General features: G+C 30.3%; 2 protein-coding genes across 3 annotated transcripts in view; one reads left to right on the forward strand and one right to left on the reverse strand.

Annotated features, from left to right (window-relative positions):
* Window positions 1-66: 66 nt before the first annotated feature.
* Window positions 67-27,680, reverse strand: LOC111418187 (uncharacterized). 2 transcript variants are annotated; one of them, XM_071201084.1, is made up of 5 exons: window positions 27,423-27,680; window positions 7,250-8,235; window positions 6,779-7,197; window positions 3,395-4,506; window positions 67-570 (listed from the first exon to the last, which is right to left on the reverse strand). In XM_071201084.1, the coding sequence occupies exons 2-5, from the start codon at window positions 8,219-8,221 to the stop codon at window positions 158-160; spliced, it is 2,916 nt and encodes a 971-aa protein (XP_071057185.1). In that variant the 5' UTR covers window positions 8,222-8,235; window positions 27,423-27,680; the 3' UTR covers window positions 67-157. The 2 variants fall into 2 exon arrangements, with proteins under 2 accessions (XP_071057185.1, XP_071057184.1); XM_071201083.1 differs by having other exon boundaries at window positions 6,758-7,197; window positions 27,423-27,679.
* The window catches only part of LOC111415990 (inner nuclear membrane protein Man1-like), a 44,559-nt gene continuing 23,181 nt past the window's right edge, over window positions 6,582-27,959 (forward strand). The window contains exons 1-2 of the mRNA XM_071201088.1: window positions 6,582-6,698; window positions 8,286-8,400. The gene's annotated coding sequence lies outside the window, so the exon portion shown is untranslated. The remainder of the gene's footprint in view (window positions 6,699-8,285; window positions 8,401-27,959) is intronic.

Genomic DNA, 27,959 nt, shown 5'->3' on the forward strand with positions numbered 1-27,959 from the left:
AAACGCGGAGAGTTAAATTCTAAAACAACTTTTATTTCAATTAATTTTCGATTTATTAAAGAAAAAAAATTACAATCAAAATAACGTTCTTATTTACATCAATCACTTCATTAATTTTAATTCATTAAGTCTTAATTTCGTTAATAATCATAATTAGTTAGGGTAAATACCCCAAAGAATTTTCTAAAGCACTCCCAACTTTGTCGGTTTCCTTATTTCTCGAGGACCCCCGTTCCAAGCTCGATTTCGAGTCGTCGGATTGACTTTGAATCGTGTACAGCCCGTTGTTAGCGCTGTACATTGCATTTTTCGCCGTGTACAAAGAGTTCGTGATCATTTTGTTGATTGGTGTTGAATCGATTCTCGAGGAGCACCGAGAACTCGATCTCCGCGCGTTCAAGTTGTGGTAATTGATCAAAATTTCGGGGTCGATATGTTTCGGGATTAAATGGGCGATGTCCGTTGTTTGACTTAGTTTTATATCGGCGAAAAGTGCTGCGATTTCCGCCGATTTCTTCACTGATAGCGCCTCGGTGCAACCTTTTACCGGGATCGATTGGAGAACTTTTTCTGGAATTAAATAAATTCATAACATTACTTATCGTTTATGCTCTGTAATAAATCAACCAAAAATCGTTAGTTTTGGAAGATCTAGCGCCTCGCCCGCAAGCGACCTCGGCGAAGTGAGGATAAACGATTTTTCATTGATAGAATCGGGTTCGGGATGGAAAATCCGTTGAAATGAGTACCAACAAAGTGGGGTTATCTCAAAAAATAAAAACCGGAAGTACGGTAATTGTAAGCGATTTTGCTAAATTCGTAATCTTGATTAAAAATGCTTCAAAATGAGCCCAAACATGACTAGTTTATCTTAAAAAATATAAAAGTTACGAAAATGTCATTAATTTCAAAATGGCGGATTTCCGATTTATTTTAATCGCCATTTCGGCAGTTTTTAAGATAAAATGGTCGTGTTTGGGTTCATTTTAAAGGATTTTTCATTCTCTCTAAGTTTGCGTTAATAAAATTAGATTTTTTTAAAATAATAGTATATAATAATTTCAAAATGGCGGATTATGAATTTTTACTCCCAACATAGCATCTTCGTTATCTTATTTAAAAATTCTCTAAAATGGGACAAAACAATAATGTTTCTTCAAAAATAAAAAACCGGAAGTGGATCAATAAACAATCGACGATCGATTTTTTCTTGATATTATGGATACTAAATTCGTAATCTTGATTAAAAATGCTATAAAATGAGTCCAAACACGACTAATTTATCTCAAAAAACATAAAAGTTACGAAAATGTCATTAATTTCAAAATGGCGGATTTTCGATTTATTTTTTAACGCCATTTTGGCAGTTTTTAAGCTAAAGTGGTCGAGTTTAGACTCATTTTAAAGGATTTTTTGTTCTCTCTAAGAGTGCGGTAATAAAACTTGATCTTTTTTTAATAATAATTAATATTTTCAAAATGGCAGATTATGAATTTTCACACCCAACATAGGAAATTCTTTAACTTGTTTAAAAATTCTTTAAAATGGGGCAAAACAATAATGTTTTTTAAAAAATAAAAAACCGGAAGTGGATCAATAAACAATCGACGATCGATTTTTTCTTGATATTATGGATACTAAATTCGTAATCTTGTTTAAAAATGCTCTAAAATGAGTCCAAACACGACTAATTTATCTCAAAAACCATAAAAGTTACGAAAATGTCATTAATTTCAAAATGGCGGATTTTCGATTTATTTTTAACACCATTTTGGCAGTTTTTAAGATAAAGTGGTCGAGTTTAGACTCATTTTAAAGGATTTTTTGTTCTTTCTAAGTCTGCGGTAATAAAACTTAATTTTTTTTTAATAATAATAATAATTAATAATTTCAAAATGGCGGATTATGAATTTTCACACCCAACAAAGGAAATTCTTTAACTTGTTTTAAATTCTTTAAAATGAGACAAAACTATAAGGTTGCTTTTAAAAATAAAAAAACCGGAAGTGGATCAATAAACAATCGACGATTGATTTTTTCTTGATATTATGGATACTAAATTCGTAATCTTGATTAAAAATGCTATAAAATGAGTCCAAACACGACTACTTTAACTTAAAAAACATAAAAGTTACGAAGATGTCATTAATTTCAAAATGGCGGATTTTCGATTTATTTTTTAACGCCATTTTGGCAGTTTTTAAGATAAAGTGGTCGAGTTTAGACTCATTTTAAAGGATTTTTTGTTCTCTCTAAGAGTGCGGTAATAATACTTGATCTTTTTTTAATAATAATTAATATTTTCAAAATGGCGGATTATGAATTTTCACACCCAACATAGGAAATACTTTAACTTGTTTAAAAATTCTTTAAAATGGGGCAAAACAATAATGTTTTTTAAAAAATAAAAAACCGGAAGTGGATCAATAAACAATCGCCGATCGATTTTTTTTGATATTATGGATACTAAATTCGTAATCTTGATTAAAAATGCTTTAAAATGAGTCCAAACACGACTAATTTATCTTAAAAAACATAAAAGTTACGAAAATGTCATTAATTTCAAAATGGCGGATTTTCGATTTATTTTTAACACCATTTTGGCAGTTTTTAAGATAAAGTGGTCGAGTTTAGACTCATTTTAAAGGATTTTTTGTTCTCTCTAAGTCTGCGGTAATAAAACTTGATCTTTTTTTAATAATAATTAATATTTTCAAAATGGCGGATTATGAATTTTCACACCCAACATAGGAAATACTTTAACTTGTTTAAAAATTCTTTAAAATGGGGCAAAACAATAATGTTTTTTAAAAAATAAAAAACCGGAAGTGGATCAATAAACAATCGCCGATCGATTTTTTTTGATATTATGGATACTAAATTCGTAATCTTGACTAAAAATGCTTTAAAATGAGTCCAAACACGACTAATTTATCTTAAAAAACATAAAAGTTACGAAGATGTCATTAATTTCAAAATGGCGGATTTACGATTTATTTTTAACGCCATTTTGGCAGTTTTCAAAATAAGGTAGTCGTGTTTGGACTCATTTTAAAGGATTTTTTGTTCTCTCTAAGTCTGAGGTAATACAATTTGATTTTTTTTTAATAATAATGATTAATAATTTCAAAATGGCGGATTTCCGATTTATTTTAATCGCCATTTTGGCAGTTTTTAAGATAAAGTGGTCGTGTTTGGACTCATTTTAAAGGGTTTTTAAAGTATTTCTTGTATTTATTGATAAAATCGAGCTTTTTTTTTTATAAAAATCGTAACTCAAAAACTAAATTAGTTGGAGGAAAATGATTTTAATAAAAACGATTCCTTATTAAATAAGGATTATTTTCTAATTAATATTTATGAATCAAATTGTGTTAAAGATATTATTACTTACTATTTTGGGTGTATTTATAAGAATTAATCGAATAATTCCTTTTTGGGTCAATTTCCCCTCCATAAAGGCTCGAATTAATATTACAAATTTTCCCATTTGCGATTGAAAATAATTCGTAATCGACCGCTAAATTTTCGCACCCCCTCTTTTTATTCTTCTTTAATTTCTCATAATATTGTTCTTTACAAGGGACATATTCCAACAAACTCTTCGTGCTTTTCGTGTTTGAATTCTTTTTGCACAACTTTCGATGATTCGGGGGCGTTTTGACTTCTTGCGAGGTCGGGATGAATCCCCGCTCTTTTAGTTGTTCGAAAATCGTGCTTTTTCCCATCCCGTTGTGATCCTTTTTGATCGTGCAATAACATTTATTGCTGTCGGTGCAGCTATCGGTGTCGCAACCGCAATAAATTAAATCCTTTTTATGTCCCTTATTGTTCTTGTCTCCCAACGAACAATAACATTTATCGGCCGAGACGCAAGTGCAAGAATCCGAGTCGTAACTGCACTCCGAACACGAAACGTAACCCGAAGACGAATTTCGATTATGAGTTGAAATAAAATTTTTTTTCCTCTTCAATGAAAAAAAATCACTCTCCTCCGACGTCGAAACGCGATCTTTCCTCACACGATTTTGGTTCCTTTTTCGATAACTTTGCCTCCTCGTTACGCACTTTTCTTTCGGTTGAAATTGCCGCGTGTCGTAAGACGACGAACTTAAGCTGCTCTCGATGGTTTTTTCGCTAACATCTTTCTTCGACGTCTCTTGCAAATCTTTCACAGCCTTTAATTTTTGAAAGATGTGCTTTAAGCGCTTAAATTTCGTGTAAGCGGCGACGCGCTTCTTCCCGTTTTGACTCTTCATCAATTTCTTTTTGTGCCTCCTCATTATCAGCTTCGAACGCTGATAAAGCTCGTCTTTCGTTAACGTTAAGGCGAGTTTTAAAAGGAATTCTTTGTAAATCGGTTTTAGGTCGTTAAAAGACATCCCTTCGGGGTCTATGATGACTCCGAGTATTTCATCGACGGAGTGTAGACCCTCTTGGAGACGAAATTCGTTGAAGAGCTCGCTAAAACCGAGCGGGGAACCACCACTCGCTTGCCCGTTTGATCTAAAAAGAAAAATTTTGATTAAAATTAATTCAAAATCAAAAATAATTTGTTACAAAATCGATTTATTGGATTTAAATCGAAAAATTTTTGTTTTGAGACAACTTTAAAAATGGTAATAATAATAATAATAACTCGGATCATGATAAAAATGATTTTAATCGACGCAGAATTCAATTCCCTTTAAAAAGAGTCCAAACTCGATGGTTTTATCTTGCTTAGTTTCCGAGATATCAATCATTTTAATCGAGTTATTATCAAAAATGGGGGATTATTATCATATTTTTATGTTTTTAATAAGATTGCGCCGAGTTTAATAATCGAAATTTAAAATCTTATTAATTTATATCCTGAATGATAATAAGTGATGGAGTAAAAAGATAATAAAAGTAATAATTTTGGTAATAACGATTAAAATTAACTCAAAATCAAAAATAATTTGTTACAAAATCGATTTATTCGATTTAAATCGAAAAATTTTTGTTTTGAGACAACATTAAAAATGGTAATAATAATAATAATAACTCGGATCATGATAAAAATGATTTTAATCGACGTAGAATTGAATTCCCTTTCAAAAGAGTCCAAACTCGATGGTTTTATCTTGCTTAGTTTCCGAGATATTAATCATTTTAATCGAGTTATTATCAAAAATTGTGGATTATTATCATATTTTTATGTTTTAATAGAATTGCGCCGAGTTTGGTATCAAATTAATCGAAATCTAAAATCTCATTAATTTATTGAGGATATAAATTAATAATAATAATAAGTGATGGAGTAAAAAGGTAATAAAAATAATAATATTGGTAATAGCGATTAAAATTAACTCAAAATCAAAAACAATTTGTTACAAAATCGATTTATTCGATATAAATCGAAATTTTTTTATTTTAAATCATCATCAAAAAAGGTAATAATAATACCAAAACCTCGAATTAAGTTTAAATTGGTTTTAATCGACGCAGAATTGAATTTTCTTTAAAAAGAGTCCAAACTCGGCGATTCTATCTCGCTTATTTACCGAAATATCAATCATTTTAACCGAGTTATTATCAAAAATTGTGGGTTATTATCATATTTTTATATTTTTTAATAAGATTGCGCCAAGTTTGGTATCAAATTAATCGAAATTTAAAATCTTATTAATTTATATCCTCAATAATAATAATAAGTGATGGAGTAAAAAGGTAATAAAAGTAATAATTTTGGTAATAACGATTAAAATTAACTCAAAATCAAAAATAATTTGTTACAAAATCGATTTATTCGATATAAATCGAAAATTTTTTATTTTAAGTCATCATCAAAAAAGGTAATAATAATAACAAAACCTCGAATTAAGTTTAAATTGGTTTTAATCGACGCAGAATTGAATTTCCTTTAAAAATAGTCCAAATTCGATGGTTTTATCTTGCTTATTTTCCGAGATATCAATCATTTTAATCGAGTTATTATCAAAAATTGCGGATTATTATCACATTTTTACATCTTTTACGTTTTTTAATAAGATTGCGCCGAGTTTGGTATCAAATTAATCGAAATCTAAAATCTTATTAATTTATATCCTCAATGATAATAAGTGATGAGGTAAAAAGGTAATAAAAATAATAATTTCGTAATCTCGCTTATTACCGAGATATCAATCAGTTTAATCGAGTTATTATCAAAAATGGCGGATTATTATCAACAATTTTTGTGTTTTTTAATAAAATTTGGCTACAAGTTAATCGAAATTTAAAATCACATTAATTTAAATCCTCAATGATAATAAATAATATTAAATAATAATAAGTTTTTATTAACATTTTGAATTAAAATTAATATTTTAAATTTGAAAATTTTCCGCCAAAAGTGACATCGACTAACATGGCCGATTTCCAATTGTACCAACATCGAAATAAATAAAATCACCAAACAATTTATTTTTTAATACAATTTTTAGGGCGACTTTGTAATTATTTTTGATAATTATTACTTTTAATCGATTCTATTAACCTTAATTAACGATTTAAGTAATAAATCAATTTTTAATTAAGTTTTATTTTAAGCTAAATCATTTTTCGGCATTTGAGGTTATGTTGTGTTGTTGTTGTTATTGTTATGATGCGCTTAGCTTTAACAAATTGAGTTTATTAGTGATTATTACATCATAAACAACGAATTAATCGTTGGACGTGATAAATATTACAAGGTGAGTAAAATTTGTTACTTAATTATCGAATTTAGTGAGATTTTTAGGTTATAACTCACCTTTGTACTTTTGATTTATACCTGGTCAAACCCCCGGCGTTCAAAAAGCTCCCACTCCTTGGAATAGTAACTTTCGTTAAAATATCCCCGGAATTATCGTTCCCTTTGATATCTTCGTCCCGTTTTCGCACACTTTTAACTCGTTTTAGTCCCATATTAGTCGTCTCGTTCATAACTTGCTTTATTTCGGCCGTGATTTGCTTCTGGTGGGTGCTCCTATAAGTGTTAAATTTATCCATGATCGATTGAGGCTTGATTTCTTGGATTTCTTTTTGAATCGTTTCGATTTGATTCTCATCGGAAGGTTCCTCGTACGGTAAAATGGCGTCTAAATCATTTTGATTTAACACATTAGGAGCTTTAGGAGCTGCGCGTTTAGGCTTGGAAACTTTTTTTGATTGAACCTCTTTGTCACTCAATAAAGGTTGAGTGTCGGAAGTCTAAAATTAATTAATTAATTATAAAAAAGATTTTTTTAAAAAATTAACTCACCCCTAAAGTCTCAATGGTATCTTCTTGACTTTTATTGGAGCAAATTGAGCCCCGTTTTTTCCTCGGGGGTCTTACAGGGATTTGAGGGGGCGAATTAACCCCTTCGTTGTAAATGCTCGAAGTCATCGACATGCAAGTAACCCCATTTTTGCTTTTTGGCTTCTTTTCTTTCGCTTTCATGTGGGCCATTAACGCTTTATACAGGGTGGCCGCAATGACGATGGCGTCTTCTGACGTTTGACAAATAAAAGCGTGGCATTCCAATTGCTTTTGGACCCCGATTTTTCTCATAACGACGGCGAAAAGGGGGAAATGATTTTCGTTGTTTAAGTTTTTGAATTCTTGTTGGGTGAAGTTTTGGAATAATTGTTGTTTGTCTAAATTATCAGGGTCGGTTATTAAAGGTAAAAAGGCGTAATTATGGTCTTGAATCACGAATTTTACAGCTGACCACACCGCGATTGTTGGGAACGAGTTTAATTGTTCCAAATCGCCCTTTTCGCCTTGATATTGCACTTTTAGCCCGCTCGATGATATTTCTAAGCGCCCCGTTAACGTTTTCTTGTGCTTGGTGTTTTTTTTGTAAGAAAAATAGAGTTCTTTTAACGGGGTTTGTAACCCGGCTAAACTTGTTACTTTTTCTTGGAGAGTTACGCTGCCTAAATAATCGACAGAAAATGTATGGCATCCAATTTCCGTTGAGGGCGCCGGAAATAAATTGTTGCAATCCTTAGTTATATCACTAAACATTTTCTCGATTCGCGCTTGAACCGAGTTTTGAGTCGTTTTCGATGAGGAATCGCTCTCAAACATCGCGTCGATTTTTTGTTTATAAACGCTGTAAATGGAGGCGGTTTCGTCGTTTTGATCTTGAAGTCGAAATCCGCTTTGTTGACTCGATTTTTGTTGGAAAAGTAATGGGTTTAGTGGTGGAGGAGCCGGGGGTGTTGCATCCAAATCGTATAAAGCCATTTTGTTGATTAAATCTGGAATTAATACAAAAATGAATTAATTGAATTTTTTTTTTAAATTCCAGGTGAACTTTCCGGCGACAGATGTTGCGTTAGGATCATTTCATCGCAACCAACATGGTACCGATACTGTTAGATAGCGGGTTCCATCGTCGGGACGGGCTTTTACGCACTCTAACTGTAAGTACGACAAGATTTTTTTCGACTTATTTAGTTTTGCGAAATAAACTCGATTCGATTCGCTTTTTTAAGCTGCAATTTCGAAATTAAATGGGTTTTTGATTTTAAAAATTATTAAGTTGAATCGGGCGTCAAAAAACGTTTAATTTGATACCAAACACGAGTAATTTATCTTTAACGGTTCCCGAGGTAACCTATTTTTTATTAAATTTCAAAATGGCCGCTAATCGATTGTTTTTGTTTAATCGATTTTTTAAATTTGGTCGTAACTAGGTCGTGTTGGGTGTCATTTCGAGCAAGTAAAAGTTGAACTGTAATAATTTATTGGTTATACTGTTGTTTTATTTAAAATTTTGAAAAAAATAATAAATTTTTTATTATCGAGACAAAAATGACATCTATACATTTCTATTATTTAGAAGCCGAAGCAGCTATGCTGCTGAGGCAAAAGTTCAAGTACATAATGACGAATAGATAATGCAACTTTTTTCGATTTATATTCATTATTTTGAAGCCGAGGCAGCTATGCTGCCGAGGTAAAAGTTCATGTACACAATGAAGAGTAGGTAAAGCAACTTCTTTTAATTTATGTCTATTATTTAAAAGTCGAGGCAGCTATGCTGCCGAGACAAGAGTTCAAGTACACAATAATGAATAGGTAGTATGCCTTTTTTCCATATATTCATCAGTTAGAAGCCGAGGCAGCAGCGCTGCCGAGGTAAGAGTTCAAGTATACAATAATGAATAGGTTGTATTTCTTTTTTCAGTATATGTCCATTAGTTAAAAGCCGAGGCAGCTATGCTGCCGAGGTAAAAGTTCACGTACGCAATGAAGAGTAAATAAAGTAACTTCTTTCGATTTATATCTATTATTTAAAAGTCGAGGCAGCTATGCTGCCGAGACAAGAGTTCAAGTACACAATAATGAATAGGTAGTATGTTTTTCAGTATATGTTCATTAGTTAAAAGCCGAGGCAGCTATGCTGCCGAGGTAAAAGTTCACGTACGCAATGAAGAGTGGATAAAGCAACTTCTTTCGATTTATGTCTATTATTTAAAAGTCGAGGCAGCTATGCTGCCGAGACAAGAGTTCAAGTACACAATAATGAATAGGTAGTATGCCTTTTTTCCATATATTCATCAGTTAGAAGCCGAGGCAGCAGGGCTGCCGAGGTAAGAGTTCAAGTATACAATAATGAATAGGTTGTATTTCTTTTTTCAGTATATGTCGATTAGTTAAAAGCCGAGGCAGCTATGCTGCCGAGGTAAAAGTTCATGTACACAATGAAGAGTAGGCAAAGCAACTTCTTTTAATTTATGTCTATTATTTAAAAGTCGAGGCTGCTATGCTGCCGAGACAAGAGTTCAAGTACACAATAATGAATAGGTAGTATGTTTTTCAGTATATGTTTATTAGTTAGAAGCCGAGGCAGCTATGCTGCCGAGGTAAAAGTTTACGTACGCAATGAAGTGTGGATAAAGTAACTTCTTTCGATTTATGTCTATTATTTAAAAGTCGAGGCAGCTATGCTGCCGAGACAAGAGATCAAGTACACAATAATGAATAGGTAGTATGTTTTTTTTCAATATATTCATTAGTTAGAAGCCGAGGCAGCAGCGGTGCCGAGGTAAGAGTTCAAGTATACAATAATGAATAGGTTGTATTTCTTTTTTCAGTATATGTCCATTAGTTAAAAGCCGAGGCAGCTATGCTGCCGAGGTAAAAGTTCATGTACACAATGAAGAGTAGATAAAGCAACTTCTTTCGATTTATGTCTATTATTTAAAAGTCGAGGCAGCTATGCTGCCGAGACAAGAGTTCAAGTACACAATAATGAATAGGTAGTATGTTTTTCAGTATATGTTCATTAGTTAGAAGCCGAGGCAGCTATGCTGCCGAGGTAAAAGTTCACGTACGCAATGAAGAGTGGATAAAGTAACTTCTTTTGATTGATGTCTATTATTTAAAAGTCGAGGCAGCTATGCTGCCGAGACAAGAGTTCAAGTACACAATAATGAATAGGTAGTATGTTTTTTTTCAATATATTCATTAGTTAGAAGCCGAGGTAGCAGCGCTGCCGAGGTAAGAGTTCAAGTACACAGTAATGAATAGGTTGTATTTCTTTTTTCAGTATATGTTCATTAGTTAAAAGCCGAGGCAGCTATGCTGCCGAGGTAAAAGTTCATGTACACAATGAAGAGTAGATAAAGCAACTTCTTTTGATTGATGTCTATTATTTAAAAGTCGAGGCAGCTTGCTGCCGAGACAAGAGTTCACGTACAGGGTCAGCCAAACTCGACGCCCCAACTTTTCTATGGAAAGCAGGTAAAATTTTCGAAAAAAAATGTATACCATTTTAAATAGTATCTTCTCAGCTTTAAGAAACATCAGACGTTACAAATTTTGGAAGATGACGCTAGGCGTCGCGACGTTCCCAAATTTATTTTTTCAACGAACACATTTTTTTCTGTTTAGGAATAGGATGCCTATATAATTCTATGCAATGTTGGATAAGAATGTTTTTTTATATCTCTAATAGTTTTTAATATATAGCGGGATATATAAATTAATATTGACGAGCATCATTATAGTAATTCTTCCATCATAGGTAGCCATGGACTAAACATTTACTAATATAAAATAATAATATAATAGATCAGGAAGTTGGTTTACAAAACATTTTAATAAACTGAATAGTAACAAAATAACAATGAAATAAAAGTATAGAACAATTTATTGAGACAATCATCAAATTTTTTTAAAACTTAAAACAATAAATGTTGATTTTAATAAATTAAAACAACAGAAACATAATATGTTGCACCTACAAAGTGTGCTCAAGCTGACCGCCATTCGCCGCCAAACAGTGCTGAAACCGGCTTTTCACTTCATTATGAGTAACTTTTCTAAGAGTATTACGACTTATCGTATTACAAGCATCACTAATTTTTTGTTTAAGATGTTCAACGTTGTTTGTGAGAGTACTGTATACAATGTTCTTGATTGTGCCCCATAAAAAGAAGTCCAGGCAGCTTAAGTCTGGTGACTTAGCTGGCCAACGCACTGGACCAGATCTTCCTATCCATCTCTCAGGATATACGCGGTTCATATATTGCGTAACAATTGCAGAATTGTGATAGGGTGCTCCATCCATTTGAAACCATACATTTTCCTGCATGAGAGGTATATCTTGCAATAAATCGGGCACTTCATTTTCTAAGAAATGGAGAAAGATTGGTCCATTAAAATTGTAATCGAAAAAATATGGACCCACTAAATACCGATCGATTATGCCGCACCATACATTAATTCCAAAGTGGCCTTGATTTTCGACTTCATTAATCACATTAGGATATTCAGTGGCCCAGTATCTTTCATTCTGCCTATTTGGAAGCTCATTACTTACAAATCGACTCTCATCAGTCCATAAAATGTTATTATATATCCTTCTATTGTAGTCTTCCAATATGGCCATATCCGCTAAAAAATCTATGCGTTTATTACGGTTATCTTCATTTAAAAGCTGCAAGTTCTTCAATTTGTATGCAAAATATCCGTTCTTCTTAAGTATTCAACGTATGGAGGAATAGGAAATATTTAATTGTTGACTTGCCATATTAACAGATGCTCTAGGATTATCTTCAAAAAACTAACAAACTTCAGCTACGACGCCATCATTGCATACGGTTTTTTTAATAGGAACATGTTTCCTACAGGAAAACGCGTCTGTATTTTTTCTTAAATTTTGTTCCAATCGGGTAAAAAACTTGTGGTCCGGAACAGCCCGGTCTGGATACTTTTCGCGATAAAATCGGACAGCTGCCCTTGAATTACGGCGAGCTTCACCGTAAATTAAAAGTATGTCAACCTTTTCCTGGTGATTTGCCATTTCTAAGAAACAAATGCAAGACTATTTGACACTGAGTCAAATTAAGAAATGTTCATACATTTTCAATCCATGGCTACCTGTGATGGAAGAATTGCTAAAATAATGCTCGTCAATATTAATTTACGTATCCCGCTATATATAAAAAACTATTACAGATATAAAAAAACTTTTTTATTCAATATTGCTAAAAATTATATGGGCATCCTATTTCTAAACAGAAAAAAATGTGATCGTTGAAAAAATAAATTTGTAAGCGTCCGTCGCGACGCATAGCGTAACGAAATTTGTAACGTCTGATGTTTTTTAAAGCTGAGAAGATACTATTTAAAATGGTATAAATTTTTTTTTCGAAAATTTTACCTGTTTCCCATAAAAGAGGTGGGGCGTCGAGTTTGGCTGACCCTGTACACAATAATAAATTGATAGTATTTATTTTTTCAATATATGTCTATTAGATGGAAGCCGAGGTAGCTGTGCTGCCAAGGTAAGAGGTCAAGTACACAATAATGAATAGGTAGTATGTTTTTCAGTATATGTTCATTAGTTAGAAGCCGAGGCAAAAGTTTAAGTAATCAATGAAGAATATGTAATACAACTATTTTCGATTTTTGTCCATTAGTTAGAAACTGAGGCATCTATGCTGCCGAGGCAAAGGTTTAATTATACAGGTGTCTCACGTAACTGGTTCGTTAGAATTTTTTCAAGTTTCACTATTCGTAGAGATTTGAAATTTTGGTAGCATGGGTTGTTCATTCGGAACTTTCGATATAAAATATTTTCAAGATGGCCGCCACTTCCGGTAGACCGGAAGTAGACCATAATTTCGTTATTTTAAATGGAATGTTATAGTTTTTATTACACCGTTTAATTGTACGTAAAAAGATAGGTTGACTTTGATAAAAATTGTTGGTATCTAGCGTTTTTCGTTTTCGAGTTATTTTGGTTTTAAGCTATTTTTGGTAAATTTCAACATGCTCTTTAAAACCCCATATCTCAGCCAACGTTCATTCAAAAAAGATCTACATTGGCACGATTACTCTTCAGATGTTGCCAAATAGATTGTCATTTGTTGTATCGGAGTGTCTTATACAGGCTGGTCAAAAATTGAATTACTGTTTCGCCATATTCAATGGCGAGAAAGTCGAAAATTTTACATGCAACTCCCCTTATCAGAAAGGGACTTTAATTTTCTAATGAATAGGTAGTATTTCTTTTTTCAATATATGTCCATTAGATGGAAGCCGAGGCAGCTGTGCTGCCGAGGCAAGAGTTCAAGTGTATAATAACGAATAGGTAATATTTCTTTTTTCAATATATGTCCATAGGTGGGAGTTCAAGTATAATGAATAGGTAGTATTTGTTTTTTTGATAAATCTCCATTAGATCGAACCCGAGGTAGTTGTGTTGCCAAGGTAAGAGCTGAAGTACACAATAATGAATAGGTAGTATTTCTTTTTTCAATATTTTTTTCTACTGTGTTGCCGAGGCAGTAGTTCAAGTACACAAAATGAAACGCAGAATTAATTAAACACTTTACAACACGTAAGTTTTATGTATAAGCCGAGGTAGCTGTCCTGGTGAGGCATTAGAGAATACTTATTTGCAATAATAATCAGCAGTTATTGGGTTTCCGAGGCAAGTAGTCAAAATGAAGTAAACATCTAAACACTGCAGAACTCACCTGTTTTATATGAAACCCGAGGCAGCTATGCTATCGAGGCAATTATACAAATACTCAAAAAGCAGCATACATTTAAACGTTTTATAACACATATGTTTCATGATGAGGCAACAAAATGCACTTGATTACAATAGATTTAAACTGAGATTGTCTACAGCCGTGATTATACATTGACTCTGTTCTTGGGATATTGAGGCAATTTCGCTCAAACAAAAACTGATAAAAATGATAATAAAAAAAAAGTTTTTAATCATCCCTTCCTTTTATAATGCACAAAATGGATGTTTTCAAGAAACCGCATAAAATCGCCTTGAAACAATCAGCGATTATAAAGGTTGAATTGGTTTCTTGTAATCCTCGGTAATAATTCTTGAAAATGAGGTTAAAAAATATTTAAACGGTATTATTGAGTTAAAATCGACCTTTCACCAATCCGCTTTATTATAGCCTTACCATTGCAACCTTCGCACGACTCAAAACAACCTAATAGGATTAATAACAGAATAAATTTTATTTATTTAATCGATTTTCCTAATTAATTATCACCGCGATCACGTTTTTAACAACGAAGTCACGCAAGTGGACTTATTAGAGCTTACGAGTTGAGCTTCGGGTGCAATGAACTTTTTTTAATTTAATTTGTAATAAAAAAATTTTATCGCACTATATAAATGAAAAGAAATAAAATTCGTGCTTATGCAAATTTTGATAAAAAGAGGACGAAGAGTTAAAACGGAGCTGGTAAATAATTGTTGGCGCGTGTTTGAACGGGTTTTAAATGTTCTACTTGAGAGGTAAATTAGGTCGAAATGCGTCGACGCCCTTGTTTCCTGCAGACCCAAGTCTTGTTCGATTCATTATGCATAAAAAGAACTCTTTCACCTGGCTTCTTTTAAAGGTAAAATCGTGTTCAACACAAAAACAAGAAACTTTGTAGCAATTCATATCATTTTTTAATTTTACGCTTTACGATTTTGTCCTCAAATCCCATTTTTTATAAATTTAAGCCACATATAGTGTGGAATAAGCGCTCTTTGATGAGTAATCACATTTAACCGTTTTAGTTCTACCTAAAAAAATTTAAACTATTATTATGTTATATGGCTCGCTGAAAGCTTACGGTTTTTAGTAGCTTCACCGAGAATTTCGCTTTCTTCCACTTTCACTGCTTCGCTTTTACGAGATCGTGCATACAATCTATGTAAATACGATTTAAAAGAGAATAGATAACCTTTCTTACAAAATCAACGTGGATATTTTCTCCGCCCGGCGATCTTAAAACTTTATGTATCGATGGTTTTTAGCAAATTTCTCCTTAAAAGGTTCCATTATCTTTATTAATCATTTCAAATAGTACTCTTTAAGTTAGCTTTTTAAAAGCTTGAAAATTCTTTAATAATTCTTGATAGTTTCGAGTCGATTCATTAAAAATTGAATTTCTTGATATTTTTTGAAAAAAATTCAACAAATTTTCTTCCCTAAAAACGAATCCAAACATTGTTGTGTTTAACAACTTTTTTCTCAAGAACTAAAAGATATTTTCAAAATCGGTCTATTTCATTAAAAAGCTTATACTTTTCTTAATAATCGCTGATAGTTTCGAGTCGATTCATTAAAAATTGGATTTTTCGCGATTTTTTGAAAAAACCGCAACAAATTCTCTTCCCTAAAATCGATGATAAACGTAGTTGTGTTTAACAATTTTTTTCTCAAGAACTAAAAGATATATTCAAAATCGGTCTTTTTCATTGAAAAGCTTATACTTTTCTTAATAATCGCTGATAGTGTCAAATCGATTCATTAAAAATTGGATTTTTCGCGATTTTTTGAAAAAACTGCAACAAATTCTCTTCCCTAAAATCGACGATAAACGTAGTTGTGTTTAACAATTTTTTTCTCAAGAACTAAAAGATATTTTCAAAATCGGTATTTTTCATTGAAAAGCTTATACTTTCCTTAATAAGTGCTGATAGTTTCGAGTCGATTGATTAAAAATTGGATTTTTCGCGATTTTTTGAAAAAAACGCAACAAATTCTCTTCCCTAAAATCGACGAAAAACGTAGTTGTGTTTAATAATTTTTTTCTCAAGAACTAAAAGATATTTTCAAAATCCGTCTTTTTCATTGAAAAGCTTATACTTTTCTTAGTAAGTGCTGATAGTTTCGAGTCGATTCATTAAAAATTGGATTTCTCGCGATTTTTTTAAAAAACCGCAACAAATTCTCTTCCCTAAAATCGACGATAAACGTAGTTGTGTATAACAATTTTTTTCTCAAGAACTAAAAGATATTTTCAAAATCGGTCTTTTTCATTGAAAAGCTTATACTTTTCTTAATAATCGCTGATAGTTTCAAATCGATTCATTAAAAATTGGAATTTTCGCGATTTTTTTAAAAAACCGCAACAAATTCTCTTCCCTAAAATCGACGATAATCGTAGTTGTGTTTAACAATTTTTTTCTCAAGAACTAAAAGATATTTTCAAAATCGGTCTTTTTCATTGAAAAGCTTATTCTTTCCTTAATAAGTGCTGATAGTTTCAAATCGATTCATTAAAAATTGGATTTTTCGCGATTTTTTTAAAAAACCGCAACAATTCTCTTCCCTAAAATCGACGATAATCGTAGTTGTGTTTAACAATTTTTTTCTCAAGAACTAAAAGATATTTTCAAAATCGGTCTTTTTCATTGAAAAGCTTATTCTTTCCTTAATAAGTGCTGATAGTTTCAAATCGATTCATTAAAAATTGGATTTTTCGCGATTTTTTTAAAAAACCGCAACAATTCTCTTCCCTAAAATCGACGATAAACGTAGTTATGTTTAACAATTTTTTTCTCAAGAACTAAAAGATATTTTCAAAATCGGTCTTTTTCATTGAAAAGCTTATACTTCCTTTAATAAGTGCTGATAGTTTCAAATCGATTCATTAAAAATTGGATTTTTCGCGATTTTTTGAAAAAACTACAACAAATTCTCTTCCCTAAAATCGACGATAAACGTAGTTGTGTTTAATAATTTTTTTCTCAAGAACTGAAAGATATTTCCAAAATCGGCCTTTTTCATTGAAAAGCTTATACTTTCCTTAATAAGTGCTGATAATTTCGAATCGATTCATTAAAAATTGGATTTTTCGCGATTTTTTTAAAAAACCGCAACAAATTCTCTTCCCTAAAATCGACGATAAACGTAGTTGTGTATAACAATTTTTTTCTCAAGAACTAAAAGATATTTTCAAAATCGGTCTTTTTCATTGAAAAGCTTATACTTTTCTTAATAATCGCTGATAGTTTCAAATCGATTCATTAAAAATTGGAATTTTCGCGATTTTTTTAAAAAACCGCAACAAATTCTCTTCCCTAAAATCGACGATAATCGTAGTTGTGTTTAACAATTTTTTTCTCAAGAACTAAAAGATATTTTCAAAATCGGTCTTTTTCATTGAAAAGCTTATTCTTTCCTTAATAAGTGCTGATAGTTTCAAATCGATTCATTAAAAATTGGATTTTTCGCGATTTTTTTAAAAAACCGCAACAATTCTCTTCCCTAAAATCGACGATAAACGTAGTTATGTTTAACAATTTTTTTCTCAAGAACTAAAAGATATTTTCAAAATCGGTCTTTTTCATTGAAAAGCTTATACTTCCTTTAATAAGTGCTGATAGTTTCAAATCGATTCATTAAAAATTGGATTTTTCGCGATTTTTTGAAAAAACTACAACAAATTCTCTTCCCTAAAATCGACGATAAACGTAGTTATGTTTAACAATTTTTTTCTCAAGAACTAAAAGATATTTTCAAAATCGGTCTTTTTCATTGAAAAGCTTATACTTCCTTTAATAAGTGCTGATAGTTTCAAATCGATTCATTAAAAATTGGATTTTTCGCGATTTTTTGAAAAAACTACAACAAATTCTCTTCCCTAAAATCGACGATAAACGTAGTTATGTTTAATAATTTTTTTCTCAAGAACTGAAAGATATTTCCAAAATCGGCCTTTTTCATTGAAAAGCTTATACTTTCCTTAATAAGTGCTGATAATTTCGAATCGATTCATTAAAAATTGGATTTTTCGCGATTTTTTGAAAAAACCGCAACAAATTCTCTTCCCTAAAATCGACGATAAACGTAGTTGTGTTTAACAATTTTTTTCTTAAGAACTAAAAGATATTTTCAAAATCGGCCTTTTTCATTGAAAAGCTTACACTTTTCTTAATAAGTGCTGGTAGTTTCGAGTCGATTCATTAAAAATTGGATTTTTTACGATTTTTTGAAAAAACCGCAACAAATTCTCTTCCTTAAAATCGACGATAAACGTAGTTATGTTTAACAATTTTTTTCTCAAGAACTAAAAGATATTTTCAAAATCGGTCTTTTTCATTGAAAAGTTTATACTTTTCTTAATAACTGCTGATAGTGTCAAATCGATTCATAAAAAATTGGATTTTTCGCGATTTTTTGAAAAAACTGCAACAAATTCTCTTCCCTAAAATCGACGATAAACGTAGTTGTGTTTAACAATTTTTTTCTCAAGAATTAAAAAATATTTTCAAAATCGGTCTTTTTCATTGAAAAGCTTATATTTTTCTTAATAATCGCTGATAGTTTCAAATCGATTCATTAAAAATTGGATTTTTCGCGATTTTTTTAAAAAACCGCAACAATTCTCTTCCCTAAAATCGACGATAAACGTAGTTATGTTTAACAATTTTTTTCTCAAGAACTAAAAGATATTTTCAAAATCGGTCTTTTTCATTGAAAAGCTTATTCTTTCCTTAATAAGTGCTGATAGTTTCAAATCGATTCATTAAAAATTGGATTTTTCGCGATTTTTTTAAAAAACCGCAACAATTCTCTTCCCTAAAATCGACGATAAACGTAGTTATGTTTAACAATTTTTTTCTCAAGAACTAAAAGATATTTTCAAAATCGGTCTTTTTCATTGAAAAGCTTATACTTCCTTTAATAAGTGCTGATAGTTTCAAATCGATTCATTAAAAATTGGATTTTTCGCGATTTTTTGAAAAAACTACAACAAATTCTCTTCCCTAAAATCGACGATAAACGTAGTTGTGTTTAATAATTTTTTTCTCAAGAACTGAAAGATATTTCCAAAATCGGCCTTTTTCATTGAAAAGCTTATACTTTTCTTAATAAGTGCTGATAGTTTCAAATCGATTCATTAAAAATTGGATTTTTCGCGATTTTTTGAAAAAACTGCAACAAATTCTCTTCCCTAAAATCGACGATAAACGTAGTTGTGTTTAACAATTTTTTTCTCAAGAACTAAAAGATATTTTCAAAATCGGTCTTTTTCATTGAAAAGCTTATACTTTTCTTAATAATCGCTGATAGTTTCAAATCGATTCATTAAAAATTGAATTTTTCGCGATTTTTTGAAAAAACCGCAACAAATTCTCTTCCCTAAAATCGACGATAAACGTAGTTGTGTTTAACAATTTTTTTCTCAAGAACTAAAAAATATTTTCAAAATCGGTCTTTTTCATTGAAAAGCTTATACTTTTCTTAATAATCGCTGATAGTGTCAAATCGATTCATTAAAAATTGGATTTTTCGCGATTTTTTGAAAAAACTGCAACAAATTCTTTTCCCTAAAATCGACGAAAAACGTAGTTGTGTTTAATAATTTTTTTCTCAAGAACTAAAAGATATTTTCAAAATCGGTCTTTTTCATTGAAAAGCTTATACTTTTCTTAATAAGTGCTGATAGTTTCAAATCGATTCATTAAAAATTGGATTTTTCGCGATTTTTTGAAAAAACCTCAACAAATTCTTTTCCCTAAAAACGACGATTAAAACGTAATTGTGTTTAAAAATCTTTTTTTCAAGAACTAAAAGATATTTTCAAAATTCGTCTTTTTCATTGAAAAGCTTATACTTTTCTTAATAATCTCTGATAGTTTCAAATCGATTAATTAAAAATTGGATTTTTCGCGATTTTTTGAAAAAACCTCAACAAATTCTTTTCCCTAAAAACGACGATTAACGTAATTGTGTTTAAAAATCTTTTTTTTAAGAACTAAAAGATATTTTAAAAATTCGTCTTTTTCATTGAAAAGCTTATACTTTTCTTAATAATCTCTGATAGTTTCAAATCGATTCATTAAAAATTGGATTTTTCGCGATTTTTTGAAAAAACCGCAACAAATTCTCTTCCCTAAAATCGACGATAAACGTAGTTGTGTTTAACAATTTTTTTCTCAGGAACTAAAAGTTATTTTTAAAATCGATCTTTTTCATTAAAAAGCTTATACTTTCCTTAATAAGTGCTGATAGTTTCGAGTCGATTCATTAAAAATTGGATTTTTCGTGATTTTTTGAAAAAACCACAACAAATTCTCTTCCCTAAAATCGACGATAAACGTAGTTGTGTTAAACAATTTTTTTCTCAAGAACTAAAAGATATTTTCAAAATCGGTCTTTTTCATTGAAAAGCTTATACTTTCTTTAATAAGTGCTGATAGTTTCAAGTTGATTCATTAAGAATTGGATTTTTCGCGATTTTTTGAAAAAACCTCAACAATTTTTTTTCCCTAAAAACGAATACAAACATTGTTGTGTTTAAAAATTTTTTTCTCAAGAACTAAAAGATATTTTCAAAATCGGTCTTTTTCATTGAAAAGCTTATACTTTTCTTAATAATCGCTGATAGTTTCAAATCGATTAATTAAAAATGGAATTTTTCGCGATTTTCTAAACATTTTTGTGTTAAACATTTTGCATAAAAAATCACTTTCGAACACTTCGATGTTCTTTAATTTATTTATAAATTATAATCAAACGACATCATTCATTCAGCAAACTCTTTCTCTCGCATTCTTCCCATTTAAAAATATTTCTCAACATACAAACTTCTTAAAGCCCCGTTACGCGTACGATCTCAAAAACCTCACCTCAAACCACTACCTCAAAAAGAACGATGAAAAATGATTACCGCCATTAATAATAAAGTTATAAATGCCTCGAGATATGTTTGCTTTAAAGCGGGTTTATTACTTTACGGAAGGAGTTAAATTATAGGTTAGGATTTTTTGGTTTTATCCCATTTAATTCCTTATTAACTTAATTAAACCAAAAAAGAAAAAATTAAATGTTTTTTTTCTTTTCCTTTTTTTTTGTAGTCCAAAAACTGTGCCAACATCTTTAGGTACCGTTAAATTCGTTAGCCAGATGGCGTTCGTTTCGATTTAAAATCGTAGTGACCTCCGCGAAATACATTTTTGGGGTCAACCGTTGAAGAGATAAAAAAAAGTCAAATTTAGAGCAAATTTTGATAAATTTTTGTAACCTCAAACGATTATAAAGTGGTTACACAACGTTATGATCCGAATTTTTAGGTCCACATTTTCAATCCGGCTTATAAACTCGCTTGGGTATTAAACGGTCTCAAGCTACAAAGATAGATCTCGTTGATATCCCGATATGGAACGGTTAATTTATTAAACACATCGTCTTGGAGAGAAGGCAACAACTTGGCCTCTCATTCCTCGATCTCGGAGTCCTCCGAAACCGTTAAACCACACTTTATGCGAGTTCGAACCGATTTATACCCACATGGTAAACACACGCCTCCTTTCACTTCGCCAAGATAGTTAAATTTCAACAAAAAAATTTTTTTTAGTGCTTCTATTTAAAATAAAGACTTAAAATGTTTTGAGCTTAAAAGGAGCTGGTTCGAAATAGCATCTAGGAGATTAAGCATGTGTTTTATGGGGATTCGTTGGAAAACTGTTTCTTCTCAGCTTTAAGATCATGATCGTTGTGCAAACTGGAAAAGGCGCATTAAATTCCAAATAAACCGTTATAACGCCACTCAACTCAAGCTGTTATCGAAGACTTCTTCGATGGTTTTACTCGGAATTTTCGAGCGAGAGGAAAAAATACCGAGAAGTAACCTCTCACTGCGTTTAATGTAATTAAATGAAGACATTGAACTTAAAACTCAAATTTTTAAACAAAAAATCGTGTAAAATCTAATTTTTAATGAATCGACTCGAAACTATCAGTGATTATTAAGGAAAGTGTAAGCTTTTTGATGAAAAAGAAGGATTTTGAAAATATCTTTTAGTTCTTGAGAAAAAAATTTTTAAACACAACAATGTTTGTATTCGTTTATTGGGAAAAGAATTTGTTGGGGTTTATTCAAAAAATCGCGAAAAATCCAATTTTTAATGAATCGACTCGAAACTATCAGCAATTATTAAGAAAAGTATAAGCTTTTCAATGAAAAAGACCGATTTTGAAAATATCTTTTAGTTCTTGAGAAAAAAATTTTTAAACACAACAATGATTGTATTCGTTTTTAGGGAAAAGAATTTGTTGAGGTATTTTCAAAAAATCGCGAAAAATCCAATTTTTAATGAATCGATTTGAAATTATCAGCGATTATTAAGAAAAGTATAAGCTTTTCAATGAAAAAGACCGATTTTGAAAATATCTTTTAGTTCTTGAGAAAAAAATTTTTAAACACAACAATGATTGTATTCGTTTTTAGGGAAAAGAATTTGTTGAGGTATTTTCAAAAAATCGCGAAAAATCCAATTTTTAATGAATCGATTTGAAATTATCAGCGATTATTAAGAAAAGTATAAGCTTTTCAATGAAAAAGACAGATTTTGAAAATATCTTTTAGTTCTTGAGAAAAAAATTTTTTAAACACAACTACATTTTTCGTCGTTTTTGGGGAAGAGAATTTGTTGAGGTTTTTTAAAAAAATCGCGAAAAATCCAATTTTTAATGAATCGACTCGAAACTATCAGCAATTATTAAGAAAAATATAAGCTTTTCAATGAAAAAGACCGATTTTGAAAATATCTTTTAGTTCTTGAGAAAAAAAATTGTTAAACACAACTACTTTTGTTGTCGATTTTAGGGAAGTGAATTTGTTGAGGTTTTTTCAAAAAATCGCGAAAAATCCAATTTTTAATGAATCGATTTGAAACTATCAGCGATTATTAAGAAAAGTATAAGCTTTTCAATGAAAAAGACCGATTTTGAAAATGTCTTTTAGTTCTTGAGAAAAAAAATTATTAAACACAACTACAGTTATCGTCGATTTTAGGGAAGAGAATTTGTTGCGGTTTTTAAAAAATCGCGAAAAATCCAATTTTTAATGAATCGACTCGAAACTATCAGCACTTATTAAGGAAAGTATAAGCTTTTCAATGAAAAAGACCGATTTTGAAAATATCTTTTAGTTCTTGAGAAAAAAATTATTAAACACAACTACGTTTATCGTCGATTTTAGGGAAGAGAATTTGTTGAGGTTTTTTCAAAAAATCGTGACAAATCCAATTTTTAATGAATCGATTTGAAACTATCAGCGATTATTAAGAAAAGTATAAGCTTTTCAATGAAAAAGACCGATTTTGAAAATATCTTTTAGTTCTTGAGAAAAAAAATTGTTAAACACAACTACGTTTATCATCGATTTTAGGGAAGAGAATTTGTTGCGGTTTTTTCAAAAAATAGCGAAAAATCCAATTTTTAATGAATCGATTTGAAACTATCAGCAGTTATTAAGAAAAGTATAAGCTTTTCAATGAAAAAGACCGATTTTGAAAATATCTTTTAGTTCTTGAGAAAAAAATTATTAAACACAACTACGTTTTTCGTCGATTTTAGGGAAGAGAATTTGTTGAGGTTTTTTCAAAAAATCGCGAAAAATCCAATTTTTAATGAATCGATTTGAAACTATCAGCGATTATTAAGAAAAGTATAAGCTTTTCAATGAAAAAGACCGATTTTGAAAATGTCTTTTAGTTCTTGAGAAAAAAAATTATTAAACACAACTACAGTTATCGTCGATTTTAGGGAAGAGAATTTGTTGCGGTTTTTAAAAAATCGCGAAAAATCCAATTTTTAATGAATCGACTCGAAACTATCAGCACTTATTAAGGAAAGTATAAGCTTTTCAATGAAAAAGACCGATTTTGAAAATATCTTTTAGTTCTTGAGAAAAAAATTATTAAACACAACTACGTTTATCGTCGATTTTAGGGAAGAGAATTTGTTGAGGTTTTTTCAAAAAATCGTGACAAATCCAATTTTTAATGAATCGATTTGAAACTATCAGCGATTATTAAGAAAAGTATAAGCTTTTCAATGAAAAAGACCGATTTTGAAAATATCTTTTAGTTCTTGAGAAAAAAAATTGTTAAACACAACTACGTTTATCATCGATTTTAGGGAAGAGAATTTGTTGCGGTTTTTTCAAAAAATAGCGAAAAATCCAATTTTTAATGAATCGATTTGAAACTATCAGCAGTTATTAAGAAAAGTATAAGCTTTTCAATGAAAAAGACCGATTTTGAAAATATCTTTTAGTTCTTGAGAAAAAAAATTTTAAACACAACTACGTTTTTCGTCGATTTTAGGGAAGAGAATTTGTTGAGGTTTTTTCAAAAAATCGCGAAAAATCCAATTTTTAATGAATCAACTCGAAACTATCAGCAATTATTAAGACAAGTATAAGCTTTTCAATGAAAAAGACCGATTTTGAAAATTTCTTTTAGTTCTTGAGAAAAAAAATTTTAAACACAACTACGTTTTTCGTCGTTTTTAGGGAAGAGAATTTGTTGCGGTTTTTTAAAAAAATCGGGAAAAATCCAATTTTTAATGAATCAATTTGAAACTATCAGCGATTATTAAGAAAAGTATAAGCTTTTCAATGAAAAAGACCGATTTTGAAGATATCTTTTAGTTCTTGAGAAAAAAAATTGTTAAACACAACTACGTTTATCATCGATTTTAGGGAAGAGAATTTGTTGCGGTTTTTTAAAAAAATCGCGAAAAATCCAATTTTTAATGAATCGATTTGAAACTATCAGCGATTATTAAGAAAAGTATAAGCTTTTTAATGAAAAAGACCGATTTTGAAAATATCTTTTAGTTCTTGAGAAAAAAATTATTAAACATAACTACGTTTATCGTCGATTTTAGGGAAGAGAATTTGTTGCGGTTTTTTAAAAAAATCGGGAAAAATCCAATTTTTAATGAATCAATTTGAAACTATCAGCGATTATTAAGAAAAGTATAAGCTTTTCAATGAAAAAGACCGATTTTGAAGATATCTTTTAGTTCTTGAGAAAAAAAATTGTTAAACACAACTACGTTTATCATCGATTTTAGGGAAGAGAATTTGTTGCGGTTTTTTCAAAAAATCGCGAAAAATCCAATTTTTAATGAATCGATTTGAAACTATCAGCAATTATTAAGAAAAGTATAAGCTTTTCAATGAAAAAGACCGATTTTAAAAATATCTTTTATTTCTTGAGAAAAAAATTGTTAAACACAACTACGTTTATCGTCGATTTTAGGGAAGAGAATTTTACCGGTTTTTTCAAAAAATAGCGAAAAATCCAATTTTTAATGAATCGATTTGAAACTATCAGCGATTATTAAGGAAAGTATAAGCTTTACAATGAAAAAGACCGATTTTGAAAATATCTTTTAGTTCTTGAGAAAAAAATTATTAAACATAACTACGTTTATCGTCGATTTTAAGGAAGAGAATTTGTTGAGGTTTTTTCAAAAAATAGCGAAAAATCCAATTTTTAATGAATCGACTCGAAACTATCAGCACTTATTAAAGAAAGTATAAGCTTTTCAATGAAAAAGACCGATTTTGAAAATGTCTTTACGTTCTTGAGAAAAAAATTATTAAACATAACTACGTTTATCGTCGATTTTAGGGAAGAGAATTTGTTGAGGTTTTTTCAAAAAATAGCGAAAAATCCAATTTTTAATGAATCGATTTGAAACTATCAGCGATTATTAAGAAAAGTATAAGCTTTTCAATGAAAAAGACCGATTTTGAAAACAACTTTTAGTTCTTGAGAAAAAAAATTTTAAACACAACTACGTTTATCGTCGATTTTAGGGAAGAGAATTTGTTGCGGTTTTTTCAAAAAATCGCGAAAAATCCAATTTTTAATGAATCGATTTGAAACTATCAGCGATTATTAAGAAAAGTATAAGCTTTTCAATTAAAAAGACCGATTTTGAAAATATCTTTTAGTTCTTGAGAAAAAAATTTTTAAACACAACTACGTTTATCGTCGATTTTAGGGAAGAGAATTTGTTGCGGTTTTTTCAAAAAATCGCGAAAAATCCAATTTTTAATGAATCGATTTGAAACTATCAGCGATTATTAAGAAATGTATAAGCTTTTCAATGAAAAAGACCGATTTTGAAAATATCTTTTAGTTCTTGAGAAAAAAATTTTTTAAACACAACTACCTTTATCGTCGATTTTAGGGAAGAGAATTTGTTGCGGTTTTTTCAAAAAATCGCGAAAAATCCAATTTTTAATGAATCGATTTGAAACTATCAGCGATTATTAAGAAAAGTATAAGCTTTTCAATGAAAAAGACCGATTTTGAAAATATCTTTTAGTTTTTGAGAAAAAAATTTTTAAACACAACAATGTTTGTATTCGTTTTTAGGGAAAAGAATTTGTTGGGGTTTTTTCAAAAAATCGCGAAAAATCCAATTTTTAATGAATCGATTTGAAACTATCAGCAAGTATTAAGAAAAATATATGCTTTTCAATGAAAAAGACCGATTTTGAAAATATCTTTTAGTTCTTGAGAAAAAAATTATTAAACACAACTACGTTTATCGTCGATTTTAGGGAAGAGAATTTGTTGCGGTTTTTTAAAAAAATCGCGAAAAATTCAATTCTTAATGAATCAACTTGAAACTATCAGCACTTATTAAAGAAAGTATAAGCTTTTCAATGAAAAAGACCAATTTTGAAAATATCTTTTAGTTCTTAAGAAAAGAATTTTTAATCACAAATTTTTTAGCATTTAAAATCAAAACCCATCCTTATAAAGAGCCATAATTTGCCACCAACACAGTGAAAGGAAATAAGCTTAATGTTAATCTCTCATTACACGACATTACGTAAACTTTACGACACAAATTATTCGAACTTATCATTTTATGAATCCTCATTACGCAATCGTTTTCGCCTTCACACTCTTACAAAAGCCATTTTTCCCGGGATTAGATTGCAAATGCAAACATAAAAACGCAAAAATGCAAAAAGAATTATTAATGATAATAAATCTGTGTCAAAATCGTTTTTTTAAACATTTTTAACTCAGTTATGTCTTGTGTTGGATGGGTTTCTTTATTATTAACTAGACGCGTGGTTTGTAGAGCATTAAAAAAATGCTGTAATTGTACTGTTAAGCTTTGTACGCTTGATAGATTTGATTATTCCCATATAGTAATTTTTTAATTTTAATTTCTCGATTGAACTTTTTTTTTAAGATAAGATTTAAAAAAGAGAAACTTTGACCATAAAGCGCGATTTTTAATTCCGCTTAGATCGTTTCAAACACCAGATGTGTGCCACTTGCTTTAAAATTTATCGCCTTACTTTTGTTAACTCAAAAATTAATTTAATTAAATTAATTACTCACCGAAATACTCAAAAATTAAATCTCCCTCTTTGTAAGAAACAACATTTTTTTTATTTCAAACTTGATTAATAAATAATAAACATTTTTTTTGTTAATAACACAGAATTAATTTTAACACACCGATAAAAAAGGTAATTAATTAATTAATTAAGTCGTTTTAGTAACTTGTATTCTTCCGGATTAAGTTCCTCGTTCTTCGCGATACCGAGAAGAACTAACCAACTGACCGACCGCAATCGGTGAAGATCGTTGCGGAAACCCGCTTTCTGGTCACCTCAACTTCTTCGTCTTCTTCTTGGACATTTCGTGCCCACTACTTGAAATGTAAAGAAGAAATTTGTCTCAAAATTAATTCTTAAAGAAATCTTTAACAAAAATAATAATGAATTCGTTTGAATAATCGCGATTTCTGCATTTCAGCGATCATCTCTCTTCCTTAACTTATCTTTATCCACCTTCGTGCTTCTTGCATTAGTGTTTATGTAAATTGCTACATGAGAAACGGCACGTGATGATTAATCGATAAACGTCTTTCGG

The sequence above is a fragment of the Onthophagus taurus genome, unplaced genomic scaffold (assembly GCF_036711975.1).
Source record: "Onthophagus taurus isolate NC unplaced genomic scaffold, IU_Otau_3.0 ScKx7SY_16, whole genome shotgun sequence".
In the NCBI taxonomy this organism is placed as follows: Eukaryota; Metazoa; Arthropoda; class Insecta; order Coleoptera; family Scarabaeidae; genus Onthophagus; species Onthophagus taurus.